Genomic DNA, 21501 nt, shown 5'->3' on the forward strand with positions numbered 1-21501 from the left:
TGTCCTAATCCTATGTGCTAGCTCCTAGATAACATAAGTTTGGTATTTATATGCTACTGTCAAAGTATAATTTCCAGGACATTGTTAAGTCATGCAATATTCTTTGTAGTATTATGGATACTGGTAATGTTATGCATTCTTTAAGTATTAAAATGAAGAAGGAAAAAGGAGTTGTTTTATGTCACTGTAGAGTCTTCATTTTAACTTCTCTGCTTCTTTTCTTTGTATATTTTTCTCTATCCTTCCCTCTTCTTTTCATGGTGGTGTAGAATCTAGTGTACTCTCTAACAATGTTCAGTGTTGTTTTGCTGCACTGTCTGTGCAGACGATGTAATAGAACAAGACATGTGACAGAGGCAGGACAGTGCATAAGTCTCTCAACTCAGATTTTTGATTTTGTCATATAACTAATGCCATCCATATATTATAATCTAAAAAGAAAGAGTGCAATGGATTCTATAAGGTACACTATGAATAGGTTTAGCCAGGTGCTTAATGCCATAGCATGTGTTGATCCATAGTACCATGGCTTCTGTGAGAAATACTGGGTTTGACAATTTTACAGTTTTAATCAAGTCCTTGTTTTGTCAGCATGTATATAAAACCCATGTATACACTTTAATCCATGCTTTGTCATGCTGCCAATAGAAATATTTGAAAGCAGCAAGGGCTCTTAAAGGTAACAGACCAAGTTAATATCTTTATTTCTTGCAAATAATGCACTTTGTCCATTAACTTGCTGCAAACTGATGTCACTTCACTGGAAATGTTATAGTTATAAACCTAAAACTGACAAGCGATGCTGACAAATAAAGGTCTCCAGACATGTAAGCAATATTTCCTGATTTCTAAATGTCAAGGGCATAGATTGGTTTCTTATGCAATTAGCTCTTTCAAACATGGTTGTGTGACATGTAGTTTAATCAGTTATGTTTTTCTGTAAAAACAAAATGGACAGTATGATGAACTTGATGATAAAATGCCACATTTTCTTAATTTCCTTGTTGAAAAATGTGTGGGTTTTCCATTGTTTAATAAGAATCAAGGTACAAATAAAAATATCCATATCTGCATCTTTCTCCATCTCTGCATGTATGTATATGTATGTGTATATATATATATATATATATATATATATATATATATATATATGATTGATTATTCTGAGTTCAGGGACATCAAACTTTAATTTTGTTTATGTATTTATTTATATTTTTAGTTGGATTTGTTTACCAGGGTAATTTTTCTGGTCCATGCAAGACCCCTTTTCAGTGGAGGCCCAGGAGAGAAAAGCTCCACATTTACAGTTTCATAACAGAAACCAATCTATTTATTGATATCATGATGTACTAACTGCAGATACAGAAATGCTGTTTAAAATAGACAACATTACAGCTGAGTACATTTTAATAACACAGAATAAACATTTTAAACAATCCAACATAGTAGAATTAAACATAAACTATCTTAAAAAATATGATTTTATAATGATGGTATTAATAACCACAAATAAAAGATAAGACTATACATAATCATAGTAATGAACTGTGTACAAAAATGCAAAAACTTGGAAGAGTTGTTGAGACTATTTATTTATTTATTTATTCACATTTCTTGACCGGGATTGTCCAACTGGACGTGGGTCCATTTTCAGTGGAGGCCCGGGGAGAAAAGCTCCACAGTTAAAATCTACAGACAGTAGTTAAATTGGATTTATATAGCAGTTAATTTGATCAACATAGCGATTAAAAATTACAAACATAGTTACAGATGAAGAACATAGTACATCAGTAGACAACTAGAATCTTTATCATCTGCGAAGTACATAACAGACATTAACAATTGTTACAATAAGAAGTTCCTGCTGTATAATAAAATTCCAAAGACATGCATCTGGAGCATTTCTCTCTGGGCCTTCACTGAAAACAGGCTCTGTGGAACCTAGTCGGACTTTCCCGGTCAACAAATGTTAAATAAATAAACTAAATAAAAAAAAATAGTTAGACTTATGAGCATCCAAGCTTGCTATAATCAAGGTAGTTAGTGGGGTGGAAAGAAAGGTAGTGGGTGGATGGGGTGGATGATATTAGAGGGGGAGTTGCAAGGGTATAGCCAGCATGTTTTTAGGTGTGTTTTTAGTAAAGTTTATGACTCAAAAGATGAGGTTTAAGGTTTTTCTTGAACTGCTGGGAACTGATAATTTCTTTCAACCTGTTTGTGAAGGAGTTCCAATAATTTAGCAACATATGAGGAGTAGTGTTAACTTCATTTACCTTTAAAGATGTTCCAGATAACATCACTATGCACATAGCTTGTTTTCAGCAGAGATATTTTTTGGGTAAAGTTAACATTTTCATATAAGTCCATACAAATATACAAAGTACTGTTATAACAGTTTTAACATCATTATCACAAAAACATTAAGTTGTAAAGACAACAAATTAAGACCATAGGTCATCATACTCTGGCTTAGAGGATCCAAAAGTGGTATGGGATATTTTAAGACAACAAATTAAGACCACGGGTCATCTCACTCTGCCTTAGGTGACCCAAAAGTGGTATAGGATATTTTAAGACAACAAATTAAGACCACAGGTCATCATGCTCTGCCTAAGAGGACCCCCAAATGGCTTAGGATATTTGACGAGTCTTGCAGTGAGGCAGAATGCTGGAAGGCACTTTTATTCTTGTTTGTGAAATAGAGAGAAGCCTGTAAACCATGGATGGAACTGATGAATTTCTGTTCTCTGCTTCGGGAGTTCCATAAATTCTTTTAGGTGGATAAGGTTGGTATGGCACATAATGGCACATGAGAAGCTATGGTCATCAGTTTTGCCAGTAAAATGGAGTTGCAAAGAAGAGAGGCACTGGAAGTACATAAAGTCCTACACACCTTACTGAGTGAATGAGATTAGGTGGGGAGGGAACAGCATCTGGCTGGAAAAAGACATGGGCATAGGAGACAGGTTATAGTTCATTCTATAAGGTTTAATCATTGAAACTGTTACGAAATTGCATGATGATTTGGTATGACAGGTTATTGCTAGGGCAGATCATGCACTCTTATTAATGAAATAATTAATTAATTTACTTATTTATTTATTAACTAGGATTGAACATGGATCTGCATGAACCTTTTTCTGTGTAGGCCAAGGAACACTATGCAGTTAAGTGACATGGCCAGAGTCACATAGAAGACAAAAGGAAGCTGATGGAATTAAACTCAGGACCTCATGAAGCAGCTCATTAGCAGCTCATAGCCTTCCTGATATGTATAAATAAATACAGATAAGCTGAGCTGATTGTCTCTCTCAGCTATGACTATTACCTTTTCATAGTAAATAAGATCTTTAGTTTATGGATTACAAATGATCTTACAAAACAAAACAAAAATAACAAGGTAGTCAGTGGTCTTGACTATCATACTGTCCACAAACATAATCACATCAGAAACTTGGAATATCATCGTTATTCCATCTATCTCTTGATAGACACCTGAATAGGCATACTCTGGGATACTGCCTTCTTTACTGAACACATTTCACACACTTTCCATGATGTAAGCAATATTTTCAAGTAAGTAGGCAGTACTAAAGAATAGCAGCCCATCCAGGGTATAATGAAATGTCACTCTTTTGAAAAACAGAGTAGCCAGTATGTCTCAGTACCAGGTATTGTGAAGAATTCTAAATATTTTTATGGAATGCAAACTCACAGATTACAAAACAAAGTACATCACAAATAATTTCTGTAAAATATAGTCCCACCCCCTATCTTCATAAAAAGTCTTTATATTTAAGGTAAATGGTTTAATTCTCTGTGTCTCCTAATACTCTAATGCTGTTTTTCAGAATACCTCTATGCATATCACTCAACTGTCCAAAATTTCACAGATTGTCCAGATTCTTACCTCATAGATTGTGTCTGTTTTTTGTAACTTTTGTAGTTTACTGGCAAATTATTGAGGAATCAAGTCACTAAATAATGACAGACATCTGAGTTTCACACTTTATGTCATTCAGAAAATACATACTAATGCAAAATCTGTTATTCCAGCAACTTCCTAAATTTATAAGCAATATTTAAATCTAACCCTGATTTTGGGCCTTTGCCACCCCCCCACCCCCCTGTATATTTGTCTTTGTCCAGAATGCTTGCATTAAGAGGTTGAAAAAATACTGTTACCACTAGTGGTAGAAGTCATTCCTTCTCCTTCCTATTTTCCATGAAGGTACTGATGTCAGCTTTTTTCACAGTCTTTCTAAGGTAATATATTTTGGCTGGGGAAAAATCCTCCAAAATCTAATTCCTAAAATAAGAAAACAACACTGTTACTACCCCTTTTTATTACCTGGCATGGTCTTCCCATCATTACCTTATTCACATCAGCCCTATCCCACAAATAATGCTCTTAGCAGTACCTAGTTCTCACGTCTCACTAACACATATTTGGAAATTTGACCATGCTGATTCAGTCATTGTATAAGTAGTCTTAAACTTAAGAAGTGATCTATTTTCTCTAAAACACAGAATGTGATTAACTAATTCTAAGTTGTAATTGAGATCTATTAAAAAATGCAATTAAGACACCAGGCTTATAAATCAGGATTAATTCTTCAGTGTGTTAAGTGCTGAATTAAGGAAATCGCTCTTTAAAAAGAAAAAAAGCTATTATCCTCCATGAGAACTAATGTGATTATTACCCCCTATATCTTAAATCCTTTACCCAATATCTCACACCAGTACCAATAATATATATTTGGGGAAACTTATTTTCCCTAAGGAAAGGTACATCCCTAAATGTGAATTTACTGTGAACCACTAAAACAGTTTTCAGTATTTACTATGGAAAATTCAACAAGTGACCAACATGTGTTATTCCATAACATTTTAGGCCTGCACTTGTATGGAATCTGGTATCTTATGTGGCAAATTCTACAACTACCGCTATACAGCTTTGTGTTAAATTGTTTTTTTCTCATATGTCTTTCAAATCAGATTTATGAGTAAACTAAACAACCTTGCTACTATAGTTCATAAGCTGAGTATTGCAAATCTGTGTGCTGAATATCTGACACAAAAATATTTATATTTGATAAGGTTAATCATGCATTTAACTGTGCTCAGTTTTGACAAGACTTAGCAAAGCTCATCTTGAAGCTTCCATGTAATATCCTACATTCCTGTACCTTCTTTCTTGTTACATTTGAATGAGTTATACTGTACCTTAGCAACTAATGCATCTCACCTATCTTTCACCTTTTTGTCATTTCTATCTGATGTGTTCTACATCATTTCCACTGACATTATTCCTGTTAACTAGTTCTTGTCAATAAAAGCATAGTCCTAGTCTGTTTTTCCCCTTAGTAGTGTTCTGAGCCTTTGCAGAGCATACAGTATATGTTGTATTGTCAGAATGTGATTTAATAACATTTGATGCAATTGATGAGTTGTCACTCAGGTAAGCAGCTACTGGCTGGTAAGACAAAATGTAATAGTAAGCATTAGCTCTTTTGGCATAGTGGGATAAAGCCATGTGTATGGCCTAGGTGATTCATACTTGAATAGCAGCACAGGCACCAAATGGGGCTGGCAATTGAGGATGTGCATACCCATCCCATGGAGGGGGAAGGGGACAGTCGGTTGAGTACTGCTACAGTACCCTCAGGAAGAAGCAGCAGTGCAAATATGTGGGCTGTTCTAGGGTGTTAGGCTCCCCAAGCCACTGCCTGGTGGTAGCCTTCAACACGTGTCGGCAGATGCATGCAGTCACATGAGGAAAGCATTGTGGGCCACTGTGGTGAGACAACTGATATATTCCCCACTGGTCAGAGGTACGGTTAGACCATTACAAAATATGGCTATTGTTGGGATTCCAGGAAGGTCATAAAGCATGTTCATGTCTGTCCGAATAGTGGTCACTTCTAGACAGCTGACCCCTTAATATTAGATTCCATGGTAAATTAATGAAAGACCAATCTCCAGTTAGGAAATGAATGTGCTGTGCTTAACTAGGGACAGGCTCAATCATCAGCAGATGGAAAGGATAAATCATATTTAAAAAAAGGTTCAATAATCTGCAGACAAAATTGTTACATAAAATGCTCATTGGCATTAGCTAAATGGCAACTGTAGCTTAATGACAGATGTAATACTAAACAAAAAATTGTAGAAACAATAGAAGTAATTGTGATGCCCACCACTGCTGCCAATATGTGATGGGCACGACTATGTGTCATCCCCATGCTGGGCCACTGATCAAGGACCCTGAATCTTTACCACTGACACTGGAGAGGGACATGCACTTGGAATACAAATGGATACACTCAATATTTCCAGATGCAGACATCTGCATCAAGTACAATTTCCCTTAAGAGCACACAGGGAACACACTCAACCTGGGGTCTGGATGTCTGTATATCTGTCTTGCTCCAGATCCCAAGTAAGACTACCCATTGGTACAGCTCTAGGGTTAGGCCCTCAGTTGAGTGTCCAAGCCAAGTCCTCCAGCACCCTCTCTGTAAAGCCAGTGCTTTGTGTACCTGCCACAAGTAGCTGACACATGCACTCTTTAAATTTAATATTCACACACACCCACAGACCAGGGAAAGGCTGGCGCAGGTTTACTAACTATGCCCCCTTCTGACCAGACTATAAGGTAGATTCTCTGCCACCAGACACTCCACAATCAGCTACTCTAAGGCCCTTAACAAAGGGTGTCCAATTGTACTATGTAATATTAATACTAATACAGATGGTATTAGCTCACCAAGAAGGCTAGGCCTTCTGGAGTGACCCACATAGTGTCACCAAATAAATATAAGTACTCAAATATTAGATACTAAGGACCAACCACAGTAAAAGTTTTAAATATATTTAATAATAAATAATAAATAATAAAAGAACATGAAAATACTGAATATATATTCACAGTAAACCAAAGAATTCAAATCACAGAAAATATTGAAAAGAACAGTTATGGACAGAATCATACAAATACAGAAAAAAAAACATTCTCTAAATTAAGCTTCACTATATTCCTGACTGAATCTAGAAGAATTTACTGTTTCCTTACTTTACTTGGGCAAGGCAAGAGAAATACATAGGCAGTCTTTCTAGTGAGGCTTCCCAGACAGAATATTCTGAGATCACTCCTTGTAAAATATATAATATCCAAGATACAGAATGACCTTGTCTGATCACCTAACTCAAGGTTCCCACAATAGCGCCTTTTGAAGTTTAAGACAGGAATTGAACATATATGACTGCAATACACATACCAATGTTTATGGCAGTGCCTGAAAGCCCCCTCTTTTCACTGAGCTGATGAACAAAGGCTCTGTCCCAGTCCCAGCATCTCCATCCTACTCAGCACTGTGGACTGCCTTTCAATGATTGAACAGCTCATTTAAATTTCCCTTATTTTTCTTAAACTAAGCCAGCTGGTTAACCTTTGCTGTGCCAGTGTACTCTATTAAAACATATGCATTTAATTCAGATACCATAATGCATGTACATTTCTCTTCACTTCAGCAGGGTGCACTATTGAGGCTCTATATTATATTGTCACAAGCTGACAATATCGAATCTGATATCGTTATATTGAAAGCGAAGAATATCGGCCATGGAAACGGAAATCTCCGTAGGGGGAGATTTCCATTTACCTCAATGTAGTGCGGTCTCGGAGTTGGTATATTTAAGTAGCGGGGGGTGTGGGGGGTGCAGGGAGCTTGCCCCGCTGCCTACGCCCTTTCGTTTTTTTTTTTGTTTTGTTTTTTGTTTTTTTATCCTCGTTCGATATTTTACTGCATCGATCAATTGTGTTCGACATTTATTGCTTCGATGCAGTAAAATTTCGACGAGGTAATATAAACACACTATTGATACATTTTAACACAATTAAAGGTCATAAATACATTTTCAGCACAAGCATCTGTACAAAATCAGCTTGATATACAAATGGCATATAATTATTTACAAAGTTCCAGCTAACTGTGCTAGCAGAAGTCACACATCCACTTCCCTACTTCTTCCTGGCATGGCTGGTAGTACCTACTATCTTCACAATAATCTTGTTTATCTGTAGATGACTATGCTGTTACTATTCTGGAATGATGAACGTTTGAGAATGTCCTTGTTACAAAGCACAGTTTCTAATCCCAGCATTTATCTGTTTGGCTACATCCTTATTTTATTTAATGATAATTGTCCAGTTAAACATCCCTTTCAAAGAACAAGTCAAAAGTCAACACAAACCAGTCATTTCCATGTTAGTAAACAGCAGTTTATAGTTTTCCTGTATTTCTTACTATCTTTAGATAAATGGTAGGCAATAAACTGCATGGTCGTTAACACTATTAAAGTAACTTAACCTCATGCTACATTTGACTTATAGGTCATTTTTATTTTTATAAAGCAACTGTGCTATATTTACTTTAATACAGTGAGAAAACTGAAGTCATTTGGTCTTGCAAATATTTTTAAGGAACCACCAGTACTATTCACTTTTTTGAGATTTTTGAAAAATGACATGCAGATTTATGTCAGTTCTTAGCAAGAAAAAATAAACTTCAAGCAATAGAAAATGATAAAGAGTCTGAGAAAGTAGTCTGTCATTTAGTTAATGTTTGTCTTTAGCTGAGAAATAGCAAATAGAAGACACAGCAGTTGTAATAAGGCCTGTGCAGCTTGAAATCAACTATTTTGAGAGAAGTATTCCACAAATATTGTTAAATTACATGTAGCCAATATCGGAGTTTTGGCTTACATGTGCAAAGGAAGACAAAACAATTGTATCCATTTGTACATGCTTATTATTTTCCTCTTTATCACTTGTAAATTCAAAGTTATTTTGTTACATAAAATCTTATGCCTAATATATTTCAAAACTCAGAAACTAAGAAAGAGTTTATCATTTACAGAAAATTTTGTTAATGATAGTACTGTTACTGTAGGTTTCAAAATGTCTGGCAAGAATCTTACCATGTTGCAATTAATTACTTTTTTAAATTATTCATAACATTTCTTATGCTAGCAGCTATATTATTCCATATTTCAATGATAGTGCTTACTAGGGCAATAATAATGACAAAGTTTCAACCATTTTGTTCTCTTCATAGTGCCACCAACTGTTAGCGTACCAAAGGCATTGTCTGTGGTAACAATTCGTGAAGGTAGAAGTGCAGAGCTTCAATGTGAGGTCCGTGGAAAACCAAGGCCTCCCCTCCTGTGGTCTCGGGTTGATAAAGAAGCCCCTATGCCATCTGGTGCCATGGTGATTGAAACCATAGACGAAAAGCTTCAGCTAGACAACGTCAGCCGAGAGATGAGTGGAACATACAGATGTCAAACAGCTAGATACAATGGCTTTAACATCCGACCGAGGGAAGCACAGGTTCAGCTTAATGTTCAGTGTAAGTGTTTTGTTTGGGGGAGGTATGCCTGTAACTTTAAATAAGAGGATAGTAAAATTCAGCTTTTATGTTGTTATGGAGCTCTTTAATTTGTTTAATATCTATTGTAGTCACACATACTGCTCAGAGTTTCTGCTTATGATTATTATAAATGTTATCATGTCTGAAATGTTTCATGTCTGAAAACACAAGTTGCATCTTAAAAGACCAGACCTGCTCCAGTTATTCTACCATCTCCATCCCCAATACTTTAGGGGACTTAATGGAACTGAGTTGGGTATTCTTCACTTAAGACTACAAACGAAATGTTTAATAGAATGCTGCAAAGATGTTCTGAGTAATTAAAGCATACAAATTGAAGAAAGCAGTGCCAAGGATTGTGGTAAAGATCCTTCATACTACTATGAGTTATGTTACAGTCTTACAAAAAGGAAACATAGCGTAGTTCTATCATAAACGTACAGTGTTACACTATATGTCCTCCTCTGATTACTGTAGGATCTCTGTGTTTTTTCTGCATTGTACATACTACACCTATGCTGACACCATATTATCTGGATGCACTGTCTTATTTTTTTCTACTACCTCTGCCTAAAGTTGGCTTTATAGTTCATCAATCATTTGAAAGGAAACTACTGTCTTTACACCAAACCTTTGCTGTATTTAGCATAACACAATGCCCTCTAGTTACCTTCATAATTTTATAGTGTGAAGTAGACATTTTTGTTATTATTTTCCATGTCCTGTCTTCCCTTCACTATACATTAGATGAAGCCATTACATTTGTATTATACAGTTTTTAATGTTCTATGTATGATTTGTAGGTCTCTGTCTTTTTTGAATTCCTAGCATAGATGAGTTTTCCAGTAAAGTTCCAGTAGTAACACACACACACACACACACACACACACACACACACACACACACACACACACACACACACACACACACACACACACACACACACACACCTTTACCTTTTTTGTAACATTGTTTATAACCCTTAAGTGCAGCCTGCCGATGTATGCTCTCCGTAGTCACTGCTGTGACAACTTTTTGATAAGTTTTAGGTCCCAGGAATAGATTGGAATGCATTGCTATAACCCAGTATGAAGCAGGAACGTGTTTGAGACTGAGTTAACAAAAACAAAGTGAAACACAATTTTATATATGCATGCTGCACAATGCTATCTTTCTTTCTTTCTGTCAATCTTTATATCTATCTATTAATCTGCCTCTATATATATATTACAACCTATGGAACAAATACATTTTTTGTTAAAAATGTATTAAGGAAGCACTGGCACATTTTGGAATCTGATGGGTTTTTCGGCAAACACATTGATAAAGTGTGTCATTTTGGATACAAAAGGGGTAAGAACCTAGGCCAGCACTTTTCTAAATTTAAAAAAGATCGTTTATTCAACACTGATTCCTTGGGTATTACGGGTAGTACATTTTGTGGTACATGTAGACAATGCAAAGTCATGTCTAAAACAAAATCTTTCACATCTGTCAATACAAAAAAGGTATTTGACATACGATGCTTCATTACATGTAACAGCACTTGGGTAATATATATGGCTGTCTGCCAGTGTGGAGCTTTTTATGTAGGGCAAACTTAGCAAAGGATTTGCTTACATATTAGTGATATTAAGTGTCAACGCACAAGAAGTGCCCTTTATAAACACAAATTAGTTCACCCTACATCACATTTTATATTCATAGGTTTGGATAAAGTTGTGGCACCAAACCTAGGGGACAGTCATAGACATCAAATGTTGACCAATAAGGAGCGTCGTTGGATTATAAATTTGGGAGCAATGCTTAAACCAGGGTTGAATGACCATTGGTAATAATTGTGGTTTTTGATATATTAGATGTTCTTAGAAAAATATTTGTGTATCTCTAATTGTACATAAGTCATTGGGGTTTATTAACTGTGCTGCACTTTTGTCATTTGATTGTGGGTATCACCTGGGGGCTATTGGGATGTATGTGAATATTGGGATATATTCACATTTCATACGATGTACTTTTGCACACCTTAATGTATATGTTTCAAATAAGAGTGGTTGTTTGAGTATGTTTTTTTATATTGGAATGTATATATTAGTATATGAATGAGTGGGAGTGCTTGTGCATTTACATGTATGTATGTCTTTGGGTGAATGTTAGGTTATCCTATTATGCACCATACTAATTATGAATGAGTAATATTTTATTGCTCCATTCAGTATTGTGCTTAGTACACATTTAAAGTGTTTATTCACTATTTTTTATATATATATATGTATAAATAACAATTTAATCTTTCGCCCTTAGCTATTAGTAGCTCGGGCTTTATGTTTACTATTGAAGCACTGTGTCTTTAAAGAGTGACGTATTGAATACGCATTGCGCGTATATCGAGACCTGCCTTTCTATTTTTCAACTGCACACTGAGGACGCTGTGAGCGAAACCGGCCACCGGTTTGTGTTGTTGGGCTGTGGTTGTCCCAATAAATTACTCTTCACTTCATGCTGACCTTGTGATTTATTTCGAGTGCTGGGATTATTTGTGGACTTTATATATATATATATATATATATATATATATATATATATATATGGATTTATTTAACTTGAAAGAACAGTATATATGCCTACATGCATAATATCGACATAAAATGGTTAAAGTTATGCATTCTGACCTGCTAATATGTATGCACTGAGCATCAATCACGGTTCATGCAAAAATTTACAAAAAAAAAATCAATAGCAACTTTTTTCAGGGGGCAAGACCCTTTCACCCCTGATGTTGTCCCCCCACCCCCGACACCTCTTGATAATTATATATACTAACTCCATGACCGCACAATTTGCAGGGAAAGAGCATATATACCAACTTCAAGAATCACCTAACATGCTACTTTGGTCAACAATTGTTGACCGTCTCTTTAGTCAATCAGGTTGTGTTGACTAAACAGATGCTAACAAAAGTAGAACACTCACATATAAATTACACATACACACACACACACACACACGAATATATATATATATATATATATATATATATATATATATATATGGGTTATTTTCACAAACGTCAAATTTCATATGGCTGAGACCACATGATTGAAGTTTTGGAATCTTGACATTGTGAACAGAGATTTGCATACAGTGAGGAATGGGAGACTTCCCTTTTCCTCACTGTAGTGCGATCTCAGAGTTGATATATTTAAGTAGCGGGGGATGTGTAGGGTGCAGGGCGGCTTGGCTCCTGCAATAATGATGAGAAAATTGTTTTTTTTTTTTTTTTTGTGGCTATATTTTACAATGTTGAGGTTCCGAAACTTCGACCATATGCTCTCAGCCATATGAAATTTGACGTTTTGGAAATTTGTCATGTTTTTATATATATATATATATATATATATATATATATATATATATATATATATATATATATATAAATGTTGAATGACAGTTATGTGAAACTGGGATGGTCAAATGCATAGTTCCCAGTTTCCGTAACACCGATCTGAAAATGTTTGAATCCACCTTAGTGAATGCTAGTGTGCATTCGCTCATATGAGATCAACGTTTTGATTGGAGATTGCACTGCAGTGGGGATCCGGACATTTACCCTTTTCCTCATTGTGTGATCATGGAGGTTGTATATATAATATGCCTGGGGTGTGGTGGGTGCAGGTGGGCTTTTTTCCCTGCAAAACGTAAGTAATACATCACTGGAAGTGCAGGTAACCAGAGTAATGTCAATAATATCGAATTGTGAATTATCAACATTACCACTGTTGTCATTTTGATGAAATAACTTTTTAATTTCTGACATTTAGTTTCATCTAAGTGGATACACAAAGAACTGAGTCTTGATTTTAATAATAAACCTATATGTGTGTGTGTATATATATATATATATATATATATATATATACATATATACATATGTATATATATATATATATATATATATATACATATAACTCTTCTTCAGGATCTATAATAGACTGGATCCTTTCTTCAGACCCTCATCTTTACCATAAACTTGGCATTCTCCCAAACTCCCTAAGGGACCATTCCCCTATCTGTATTCATAGATACTCCCAACACCTTCCTAAAGAACACCTTTACAGAAAATGCTGTGACCTGACTGACTTCAAGCCTGACTATTTCATCTCTACTTTATCTAATATTAACTGGTCCCTCCTTATTAAATTCCCCCTTAATGATGCTGTAACCTCTTTCAGTACTCTATTTCTAGACATACTAAACTCTATGGCACCTTCCAGGAAAATCAGGGCGAAAGCTAAACATGCCCCCTGGCAATCCAAGCAAACACATTCTATCATGCACCAGAGGGATGCTGCTTGGAAAATCTGGACAAGAAACAAAACTGCCCTCTTACTCCAATACTACAAAGAACTTAGGAACAACTGTAAAAAACTTAGAGCCAAAAAACTTTTTTTGCCTCCTATCAAGGTAGCCCACATAACAACCCCAAAAAATTCTGGTCTAGCATTAACAAAATCCTCCACCCAGGTAATCCTCCTACCCCCGACCCATTCCCTCTTAATACTGCCTCAGAAACTGCTACTCTGTTAAACAATTACTTTATTGAAACTATCCAAAAACTAACTCCAAATACCTCTTGTGCTACCTCTCTACCCTCTCAGCCCAGACCTCCTTCCTCTAACACATTCTCCCTTCATCCAGTTCCCACTCACTTTATCAAATCACAGCTAACTAAATTCAAACCCTGCTCTCCTTCTATTGACAATTTACCTTCATAATTCCTTAAAATTGCTGCCAGTGCTATTGCTTTCCCTGTCTCTATTCTTATTAATTATTCCATCACAGAATCACTCATTCTGGATTTGTGGAAATCCTTTTTTACAATCCCTCTGCCCAAAGGAGGTAACTCCACTGACCCCTCCAACTATCGTCCTATTGCTATACTATCCCTGCTTTCAAAAAATTCTTGAAAAGTGCATCCACTCTCAACTACTCTAACACCTGCTAGATAATAACCTTCTTACTCCTATCTAAAATGACTTCAGACCTCACCACAGTACTTTTGCAGCTCTGCTCTCATTTTCCCAAACAGTATCAGAAGCCCGTGACAACAAACAACTAGTTTCCTCTCTTTTCATTGACCTCTCCAAAGCTTTTGATACTGTCTCTGACACTAAACTAATCAATAAACTACATGACATTCATCTATCTACCCCATCTCTACAATCCATACGTTGGAAAACTGTCACCTCCCCTTTCCTTCCTGCAAACACTGGTGTACCCCAAGGCTCAGTATTAGGGCCTTTTCTATTTAATATTTTTACCAACAGTCTATCTTCTGCCTCCAGCCTCTCCACCCTCTTACAATATGCTGACAACTCCACCCTTATTAACACTGCCCATAGTACCCCTGAACTCCTTGCCCATACTCGGACACTTTCTCATCTATTGAAACCTGGCTCACCAACAATCAACTAATTCTAAACCAAAAAACACAAGACATTTAGTTTTTCTCCCCAAAAGAATGGCATCTCACAAATACACCTTCTCTGTTACCTCCCATAACAATACCATCATCAGACCTGAACCTTATGTAAAAGTAAATTATATTTGACGATGAACTAAAATTTGACATATGCATCAATCATTCCATAAAAAAAACACCAGAAACTTGGTCTCCTTTATCGGAACTACAAACTACTAACCTCATCCTCCAAACCCTCCCTAGCTCTGTCTCTCCTATTACCCTGTCTTCTGTATGCTGCTCTAGTTTTCACCAACCTACAATCTTCACTTCTCTCCAAACTAGAGCAAACATACAATAAAGTAGCAAGATTTGCCTCTAATCTATCTAGTAAATCGCATCACTGCCTTGTCTTTAATTCATTACAATGGCCCGAATTCCCTAAACAATTGTCTCTTTATCATTTGCACATCACATACTCAGTTCTATATAATCCCACTTCCTGTCCATCCATCTCTAACATCGTGTCCCACTATAACCCCCGCCATCAACTTTGCACATCTGACAAAACCCTTCTCAGCATCTATAAGCCATCAAAAAATATCGGGAAATCCCTGTTTAAGTACTGTGTTGCTCACATCTAGAATTCCCTTCCTCTGAAAATAAGAAGCCTCCCACATAAACTGCAATTCAAACAAGAACTCAAACATTATTTTCTCAACACCTGGTCTTGCCCTGTCAAGCACCTACCTGACATCTGACTGATTTCTTCCCTTACTCTATTTCTGATCAATTCTGCTTCTCTGTCTCTTTTTATACCTGCTTTTATACCTGCTTTCTACTATTTCTAACTCCTCAAAACTTTATTTTAGAATATCCAACAATCTGCTCTTGTCAAGAAATATATCTACTACTATTGTATTCAATTACTTGCTTGTTTTGATATTGCGTATCTCTTTCATGAATGCCTCTTATCATTCTTCCTATAGTAATCAAAGTCCCATGTAAATCTGATGCTTTTAACTATGTATTCGCCATTGCTTTTTTCTCCTTTGATTGTCTTGCATATGTCATTGGAGATTTTCTCCTTGGGTCTACAATGAAAATAGGCCTTTGGCTCAGTTGGGCCAAACCGTTTAACAAATGACAATAAATAAATAGATAGAAAAATAAGTGTGTGTGTGCCCATGTATATGTCAAAAACTGCAAGAAAGACTCAGTAAATCTAGAGCCTTTACTTTCTAATACCTTTACCATTTTTGTATTGGAAGCCCTTGGGATATATATGCCTATGACCCCTTAAGACATACCAATGTTTCAGGAACTTGGGTTATGAAATGCCCATGACTTTTTACTTTTTATTTTTTAAGTCGTTATGGTTTCATTCAAGCCAATAAAGCCAAACCCCATTAGCTGTAGACATGCCATATTTAACACTTTCAGTGACCTTAGCACAGCATTAGTGGATTGTATAGCTATACTTTAGAAACACAGAGCTTAAAACTCATTAGGATTTCCCTAAACATCAAGGTGTTTGCAAAATATCCCAAAACAACATCCACGCAAAAGGAAAAAGGTTACACAAACAAAACATTCAGTCCCAACTTCAAGAAAGACTCAGATAAGCTAGAGTCTTCACTGTATAATACCTTAAGCATCCTGCAGTGGATGCCTAATGGATCTATGCAAATGACACCTTAAGGACATACCCATGTTTCAGCAACATGGTTTCTGAACTTTGATGCCATTTTACTTTTTACTTTGTGTGTAACCTGTTTATTCTTTGCTTTAATTAACAACACAATGGGTACCTAAACCCAGGTAAAAATACAGAAAATAATAAAAATATGAGCTGGCAAAAAAGGTCAACCCTTTAATAAAACTTTCATAAAACTTTCTAAAAAAAATAATTGACATAAAAAAAATATTATAGCCTTGTAAAGTCATATAATAAAGATCATGAAACCCAAATTAAAACATGTTATTGCATCAATTTGCTTTGCATACAATTTTAAAATTGATATGGTCATTTATGCCATGAAAAATTTAACAAAATCTTTAAAATTAAGTTCATCTTCAATGTCTGTTGTCTTTGAATCAGAATTAATACAACCTAACACAAAAAATATTGAAACCTGACCATGCAATAGAATACTTGTAAATTTGTGTTCTTTTCATTTCTTGTGTTAATGTACAAACGTTCATAAATATGCTTGTATAGTTCCCTTTCTGTACAGCATACATTTACTAATTGTTTATTTATAATTTGATAACCAGATAAGTGTGCCTTTTCAGTTATGGCCCAGGTAATTACAAGCTAACAGAAGTACATGAAAGCACAGAAAAAGGGAAGTCAAGGAGAACTAAATTAGAAATTGCTATGTAGACGTTACACAGAACACATATTACTTGAATACAAAACTACCAAATCCAAACTACTTGGAATAAACTCCCTTTGTAAAACTTTCGCTGATGTGATCATCCACTTAAGTGAATGCTGTTTTTGTTTCGACGAAAGGAGGTTCGCTGAGTTCAGCCTTCGATTTTATGATATAGATCCATTTTTTACACCCATTCAGGGCTCAACCAGAGCATTCCTGGATTAGTTAAAAATATTTATAGCACTTTTGTTTCCAGTTGTGATGTCAGGACAGCCTGGCAAATTCATTGATACACGTTTAGAAGTGGATCGATTGCTGTACCACGTGTGGTTCAAAATCTCTTTTTGTTCCTACCTGCTGTAGAATGCAAAATGTCTGATTGTTAAAGTAAATGACCTAAATTATTGTGTTTGGTACCTTCATATAAAGGCGATTTATCAGTTCTCCTTTGAGAATTCATAATACAATTTTAATGGGATTATAATGAGATACTCAGGTACAAAATGTTTCTAAGCTTACAGTTTGAATTCCACCACTTTGGCTACTTCAGCCATGCTGCTTGCGTTGTAGCTTATTATAAATAAAATAATTCTTTTTTATGGTAAAATGTATATAATTTAAATTCTAATGAAAAAAAAACTCAACTAAACTACATTCTGAGCTAGTGCTGTAGTCATCATCCTGTACATAAATCATATGCCATGCCTATAAAATGAGTGAAATATAACATGCCAGACTGCAAAAAATTGCTATGAAATGATGTAGTTGGACTTATATATAAAATGTCATATGATGATTCCATTTGTACAGTTCATAACAATTTTTTTCTGGTAATAATAACAGGCTACAACTGATATAGAAAGTGCAGCTAAGATATAATTTGTCCCTCAAAGATTTAAATGCTGCTCAGTGCTGAATGTGACCTTTCAACTTCAGGTTATAGTCACCCTTAATAATAATAATTACCATGTCCTCACAGGCTATAGGTCCCCTTCAGTGTCTCCTACTGATCATTATTTATATCTGAAGAATTTCTATCAAAATCAATATGCTACTTCTAGATGAATTCAACTGCATTTCAATTCACTGAGGCATCTATAACACCAATAATAAAGGTGCATAGCAATTTCTAGATTTTGTAAATGTCAACTCCTTGGACCAGTTTGCTCATCTTCCAACTAGGCATACAAACCTTCTAGACTGCGTCCTCCCCATTTTGACCCCTGTCTGCACACCACCATTTGTCATATCCTCCCTGGTTAGCTCCATCCAACAGACTGTCACATGATCCCTCAGAATCAACATCACTCTCCTATTCAACCATTTTGCACTTAGTGACTACTCCAAACCCAACTTCATACTCTTTACAGATAACCTCCAAAAAATGAATTGTGGCTTCCCTCCAGTCAGTTTTCTTGCCCAGGTTGCTACCTTCAGCTTCAAAATCTACCCCTATCTAAGTTACTGTATTGAGTGATCTGGTATCATGTCCTACTAATATAAATAACATTTCAGGAATACACCATTATGACAGAATCACTGCATAAATAAGTTATACAACAAAAGGAAACACCTACTGGCCTTAGACCTATTCTCTCTAAAATATAAGACTACCTATGATGTTAAATTTGCTACTACTGCCAAGAACAACCACAATGCATTCTTTAAACTATATCAGGAATATTAGAAATAGCACCCAATTTGCTCTAAAATAATATCCTTTGAGTCCACCTACTTTGAAGCAGAAGACATCACCAACATCCTTCTTGACAAATTCAGCACTAACCCTATCCCACTGATACAGTTTTCATTCCATTCATTTGATGCTTAACTCACACTTGTCCTATTATCTCTCTCAGTCAAGTCACATAACCCCTATTAAAAAAACAAAAACAAACAAAAAAAGCCCTCTGTTTCATTGGGTATGGAAATCATACCTGGCTGTTTCCTTTCTAGTGCCAAATATGGCTTTTGAAAACCTCTTCCTAATTGGTTTAACCTCAGTGTCTCCACACAGTAAGGATCAAAGATGCCTTTTCCTCACAAAGGCATTTCACCATAATTCAGTCCTGGTCTGTTACTCTTCATCACCTACTTTTTTGTGCTCAGGTAGATTTTTATGGTAGTGGTTCATTAAGTTTGCAATTTGCAGCAAACTGGGTGACACTGTATGCACCCCAAAGGACATTTATTTTCTTCAACAAAGGATCACATGGTATAATACCTGCAATACTAACCATACATTTAAGATTAGTGCTACAGACGTAGTGCGGTTTTCACTTAGCATTCTCAGCTTTATACTATGTCAAAGACATGCAGGTCCTTTTATTGACAAGCTATATTTTAGCCATCATGTCCCAATCATATTTTGAAAATAATTCTGCCTTCCACAATTAATTTGCAAAGGCATATTTACCAGGAGTATAATGATCATAATCATTGCTTATGTCTCCCCTCATCTGACCAGTTATAAAATAAAATGTCTCCTTCCGCATGTACATCTCTAACCATCTGATCCAACTTGAAAGCCTCAAGAGATTTTTAACCAAGAAATTTACTGGTTTAAACTTACTAAACTATACTGATTGATTAAACTACCTGTCCCTACATTCTGTATCATATAGACTCCTTGTAATTGTATCTGCTCAGAGGTTTGTGTCATAAAGACTCCAAAATGCTTGATCTCCTATATCCATGCAGAATAAATAGCAACACAAACCCAAGAACCAAAGATTTTAGCATTTATCAACCCATGGATAGGAAATGCTTTTGAAATAGATTCCTATTAGATTGACTCCAGTACTTATGGAATGCACTTTGTCGACATCTCAAGAACTTAGACACATTAGCCATATTGAATACTACTCTGAACAAGCAAATGTAATGAAATACATTACCCACATTCAGTATTACTCTGGAAATTGGATGGACCTTCATAAATTCAGTCCTGTGGTATGTAGCATGACTCTGCTCGTCTGGAGAGCCCAACTCATTCATTTATTTTATATATATATATATATATATATATATATATATATATATATATATATATATATCATTGGCCATAGGGATAATTAGCAAAAATCATAGCATAAAGTGCATTGCTGACCATAACTATGAGTGCAGTGACCATTTCAACAGCATTAGGTGCTACTAGCCTGTCTTGCAATAAGTGTGTTTAAGGATGGTTTATCTTCTAAAGGGGTAAGCTCACTTCAGTGTTGTGTCACAAGAAGAAGCCATGGGCCCTGCTCCAGATCAATGATTAATGCAATTTATTTAGTTATTTATAAAGGCTGTTACCAGAAAACTTATGTGGAGCAAATGTATCTCTCCTAGTGTTCTGTTGAGGCAATTTAGCCCTTCTGTAGTGAGCACCCTTTTGAGACAATTCAGAAATAATGAAAACTGAGCCTGGGGCAGTCTTTAGTGTAGTTTCTTTTGCTACTTATAAGTGTATGGTACCAGTTGTGTCTACTGAGCTCACACTCATGTTCTTGTGCACCACAGTAGTGTGAGAATTGAGTCTTTGGGAGTGACCATTATGAAGAAAAAAACAAGAAAACCAAAAACAACGTACAGGACATGAGTGCATTCAAACTTAATTCATACTTGAAATGAAGGTTTAGGGATGCTGATGAAGACTGCATGCTGTCACCAACCAGCTGCATCCTTTATTTCTTACACAGTGCTGCAAGTAAATTATCAAAAAAAAAAAAACCCTCCTTAATGCGCAGTGCACATAATCAAAAACATGTTAGACACATTATCAGAATAGACAACAGGGCAGATGCCATGGCTACTGTCATATACAGTCTGATAATGCCAAAGCCTGACAATGCAGTTCAATAACATACAACATTAATGAACCATGGCATGTGCACTGGTGCAGCCATATTCAGCATGAATACCTAAGATGCAGATGAAGTAGAAACAAATCACAGTTTCTCATCAATGTCCCTTCCAAATGTGAAGATCTATCGCCAGAACAAATATCTCAAGTAAAAGATTCTTATTTAGGGAGCTCAACATAAATGCATCACATATAAAATTCCATTTGAAAACAGACCCTAAATATACCAGACACAAGACTGTTGTAGTTGCAATCATTCCTTTGTATAAAAGCTGCAATAACTTCCTGTCCGTAGCAGCTTCATCACTATACTCCTCCTCACCCCACTCCCAATTAAAGTTTAGCTATCGCTACACATACTATTATGCCCAG

General features: G+C 35.8%; 1 protein-coding gene across 1 annotated transcript in view; it reads left to right on the forward strand.

Annotated features, from left to right (window-relative positions):
• The window catches only part of MDGA1 (MAM domain containing glycosylphosphatidylinositol anchor 1), a 3256518-nt gene that overhangs the window by 1740307 nt on the left and 1494710 nt on the right, over nucleotides 1-21501 (forward strand). The window contains exon 8 of the mRNA XM_044060326.1: nucleotides 9120-9413. Coding sequence (XP_043916261.1) covers nucleotides 9120-9413 — 294 coding nt within the window. The remainder of the gene's footprint in view (nucleotides 1-9119; nucleotides 9414-21501) is intronic.

This window comes from Protopterus annectens, chromosome 1.part0, assembly GCF_019279795.1.
Source record: "Protopterus annectens isolate FY-2018-M chromosome 1.part0, PAN1.0, whole genome shotgun sequence".
In the NCBI taxonomy this organism is placed as follows: Eukaryota; Metazoa; Chordata; order Ceratodontiformes; family Protopteridae; genus Protopterus; species Protopterus annectens.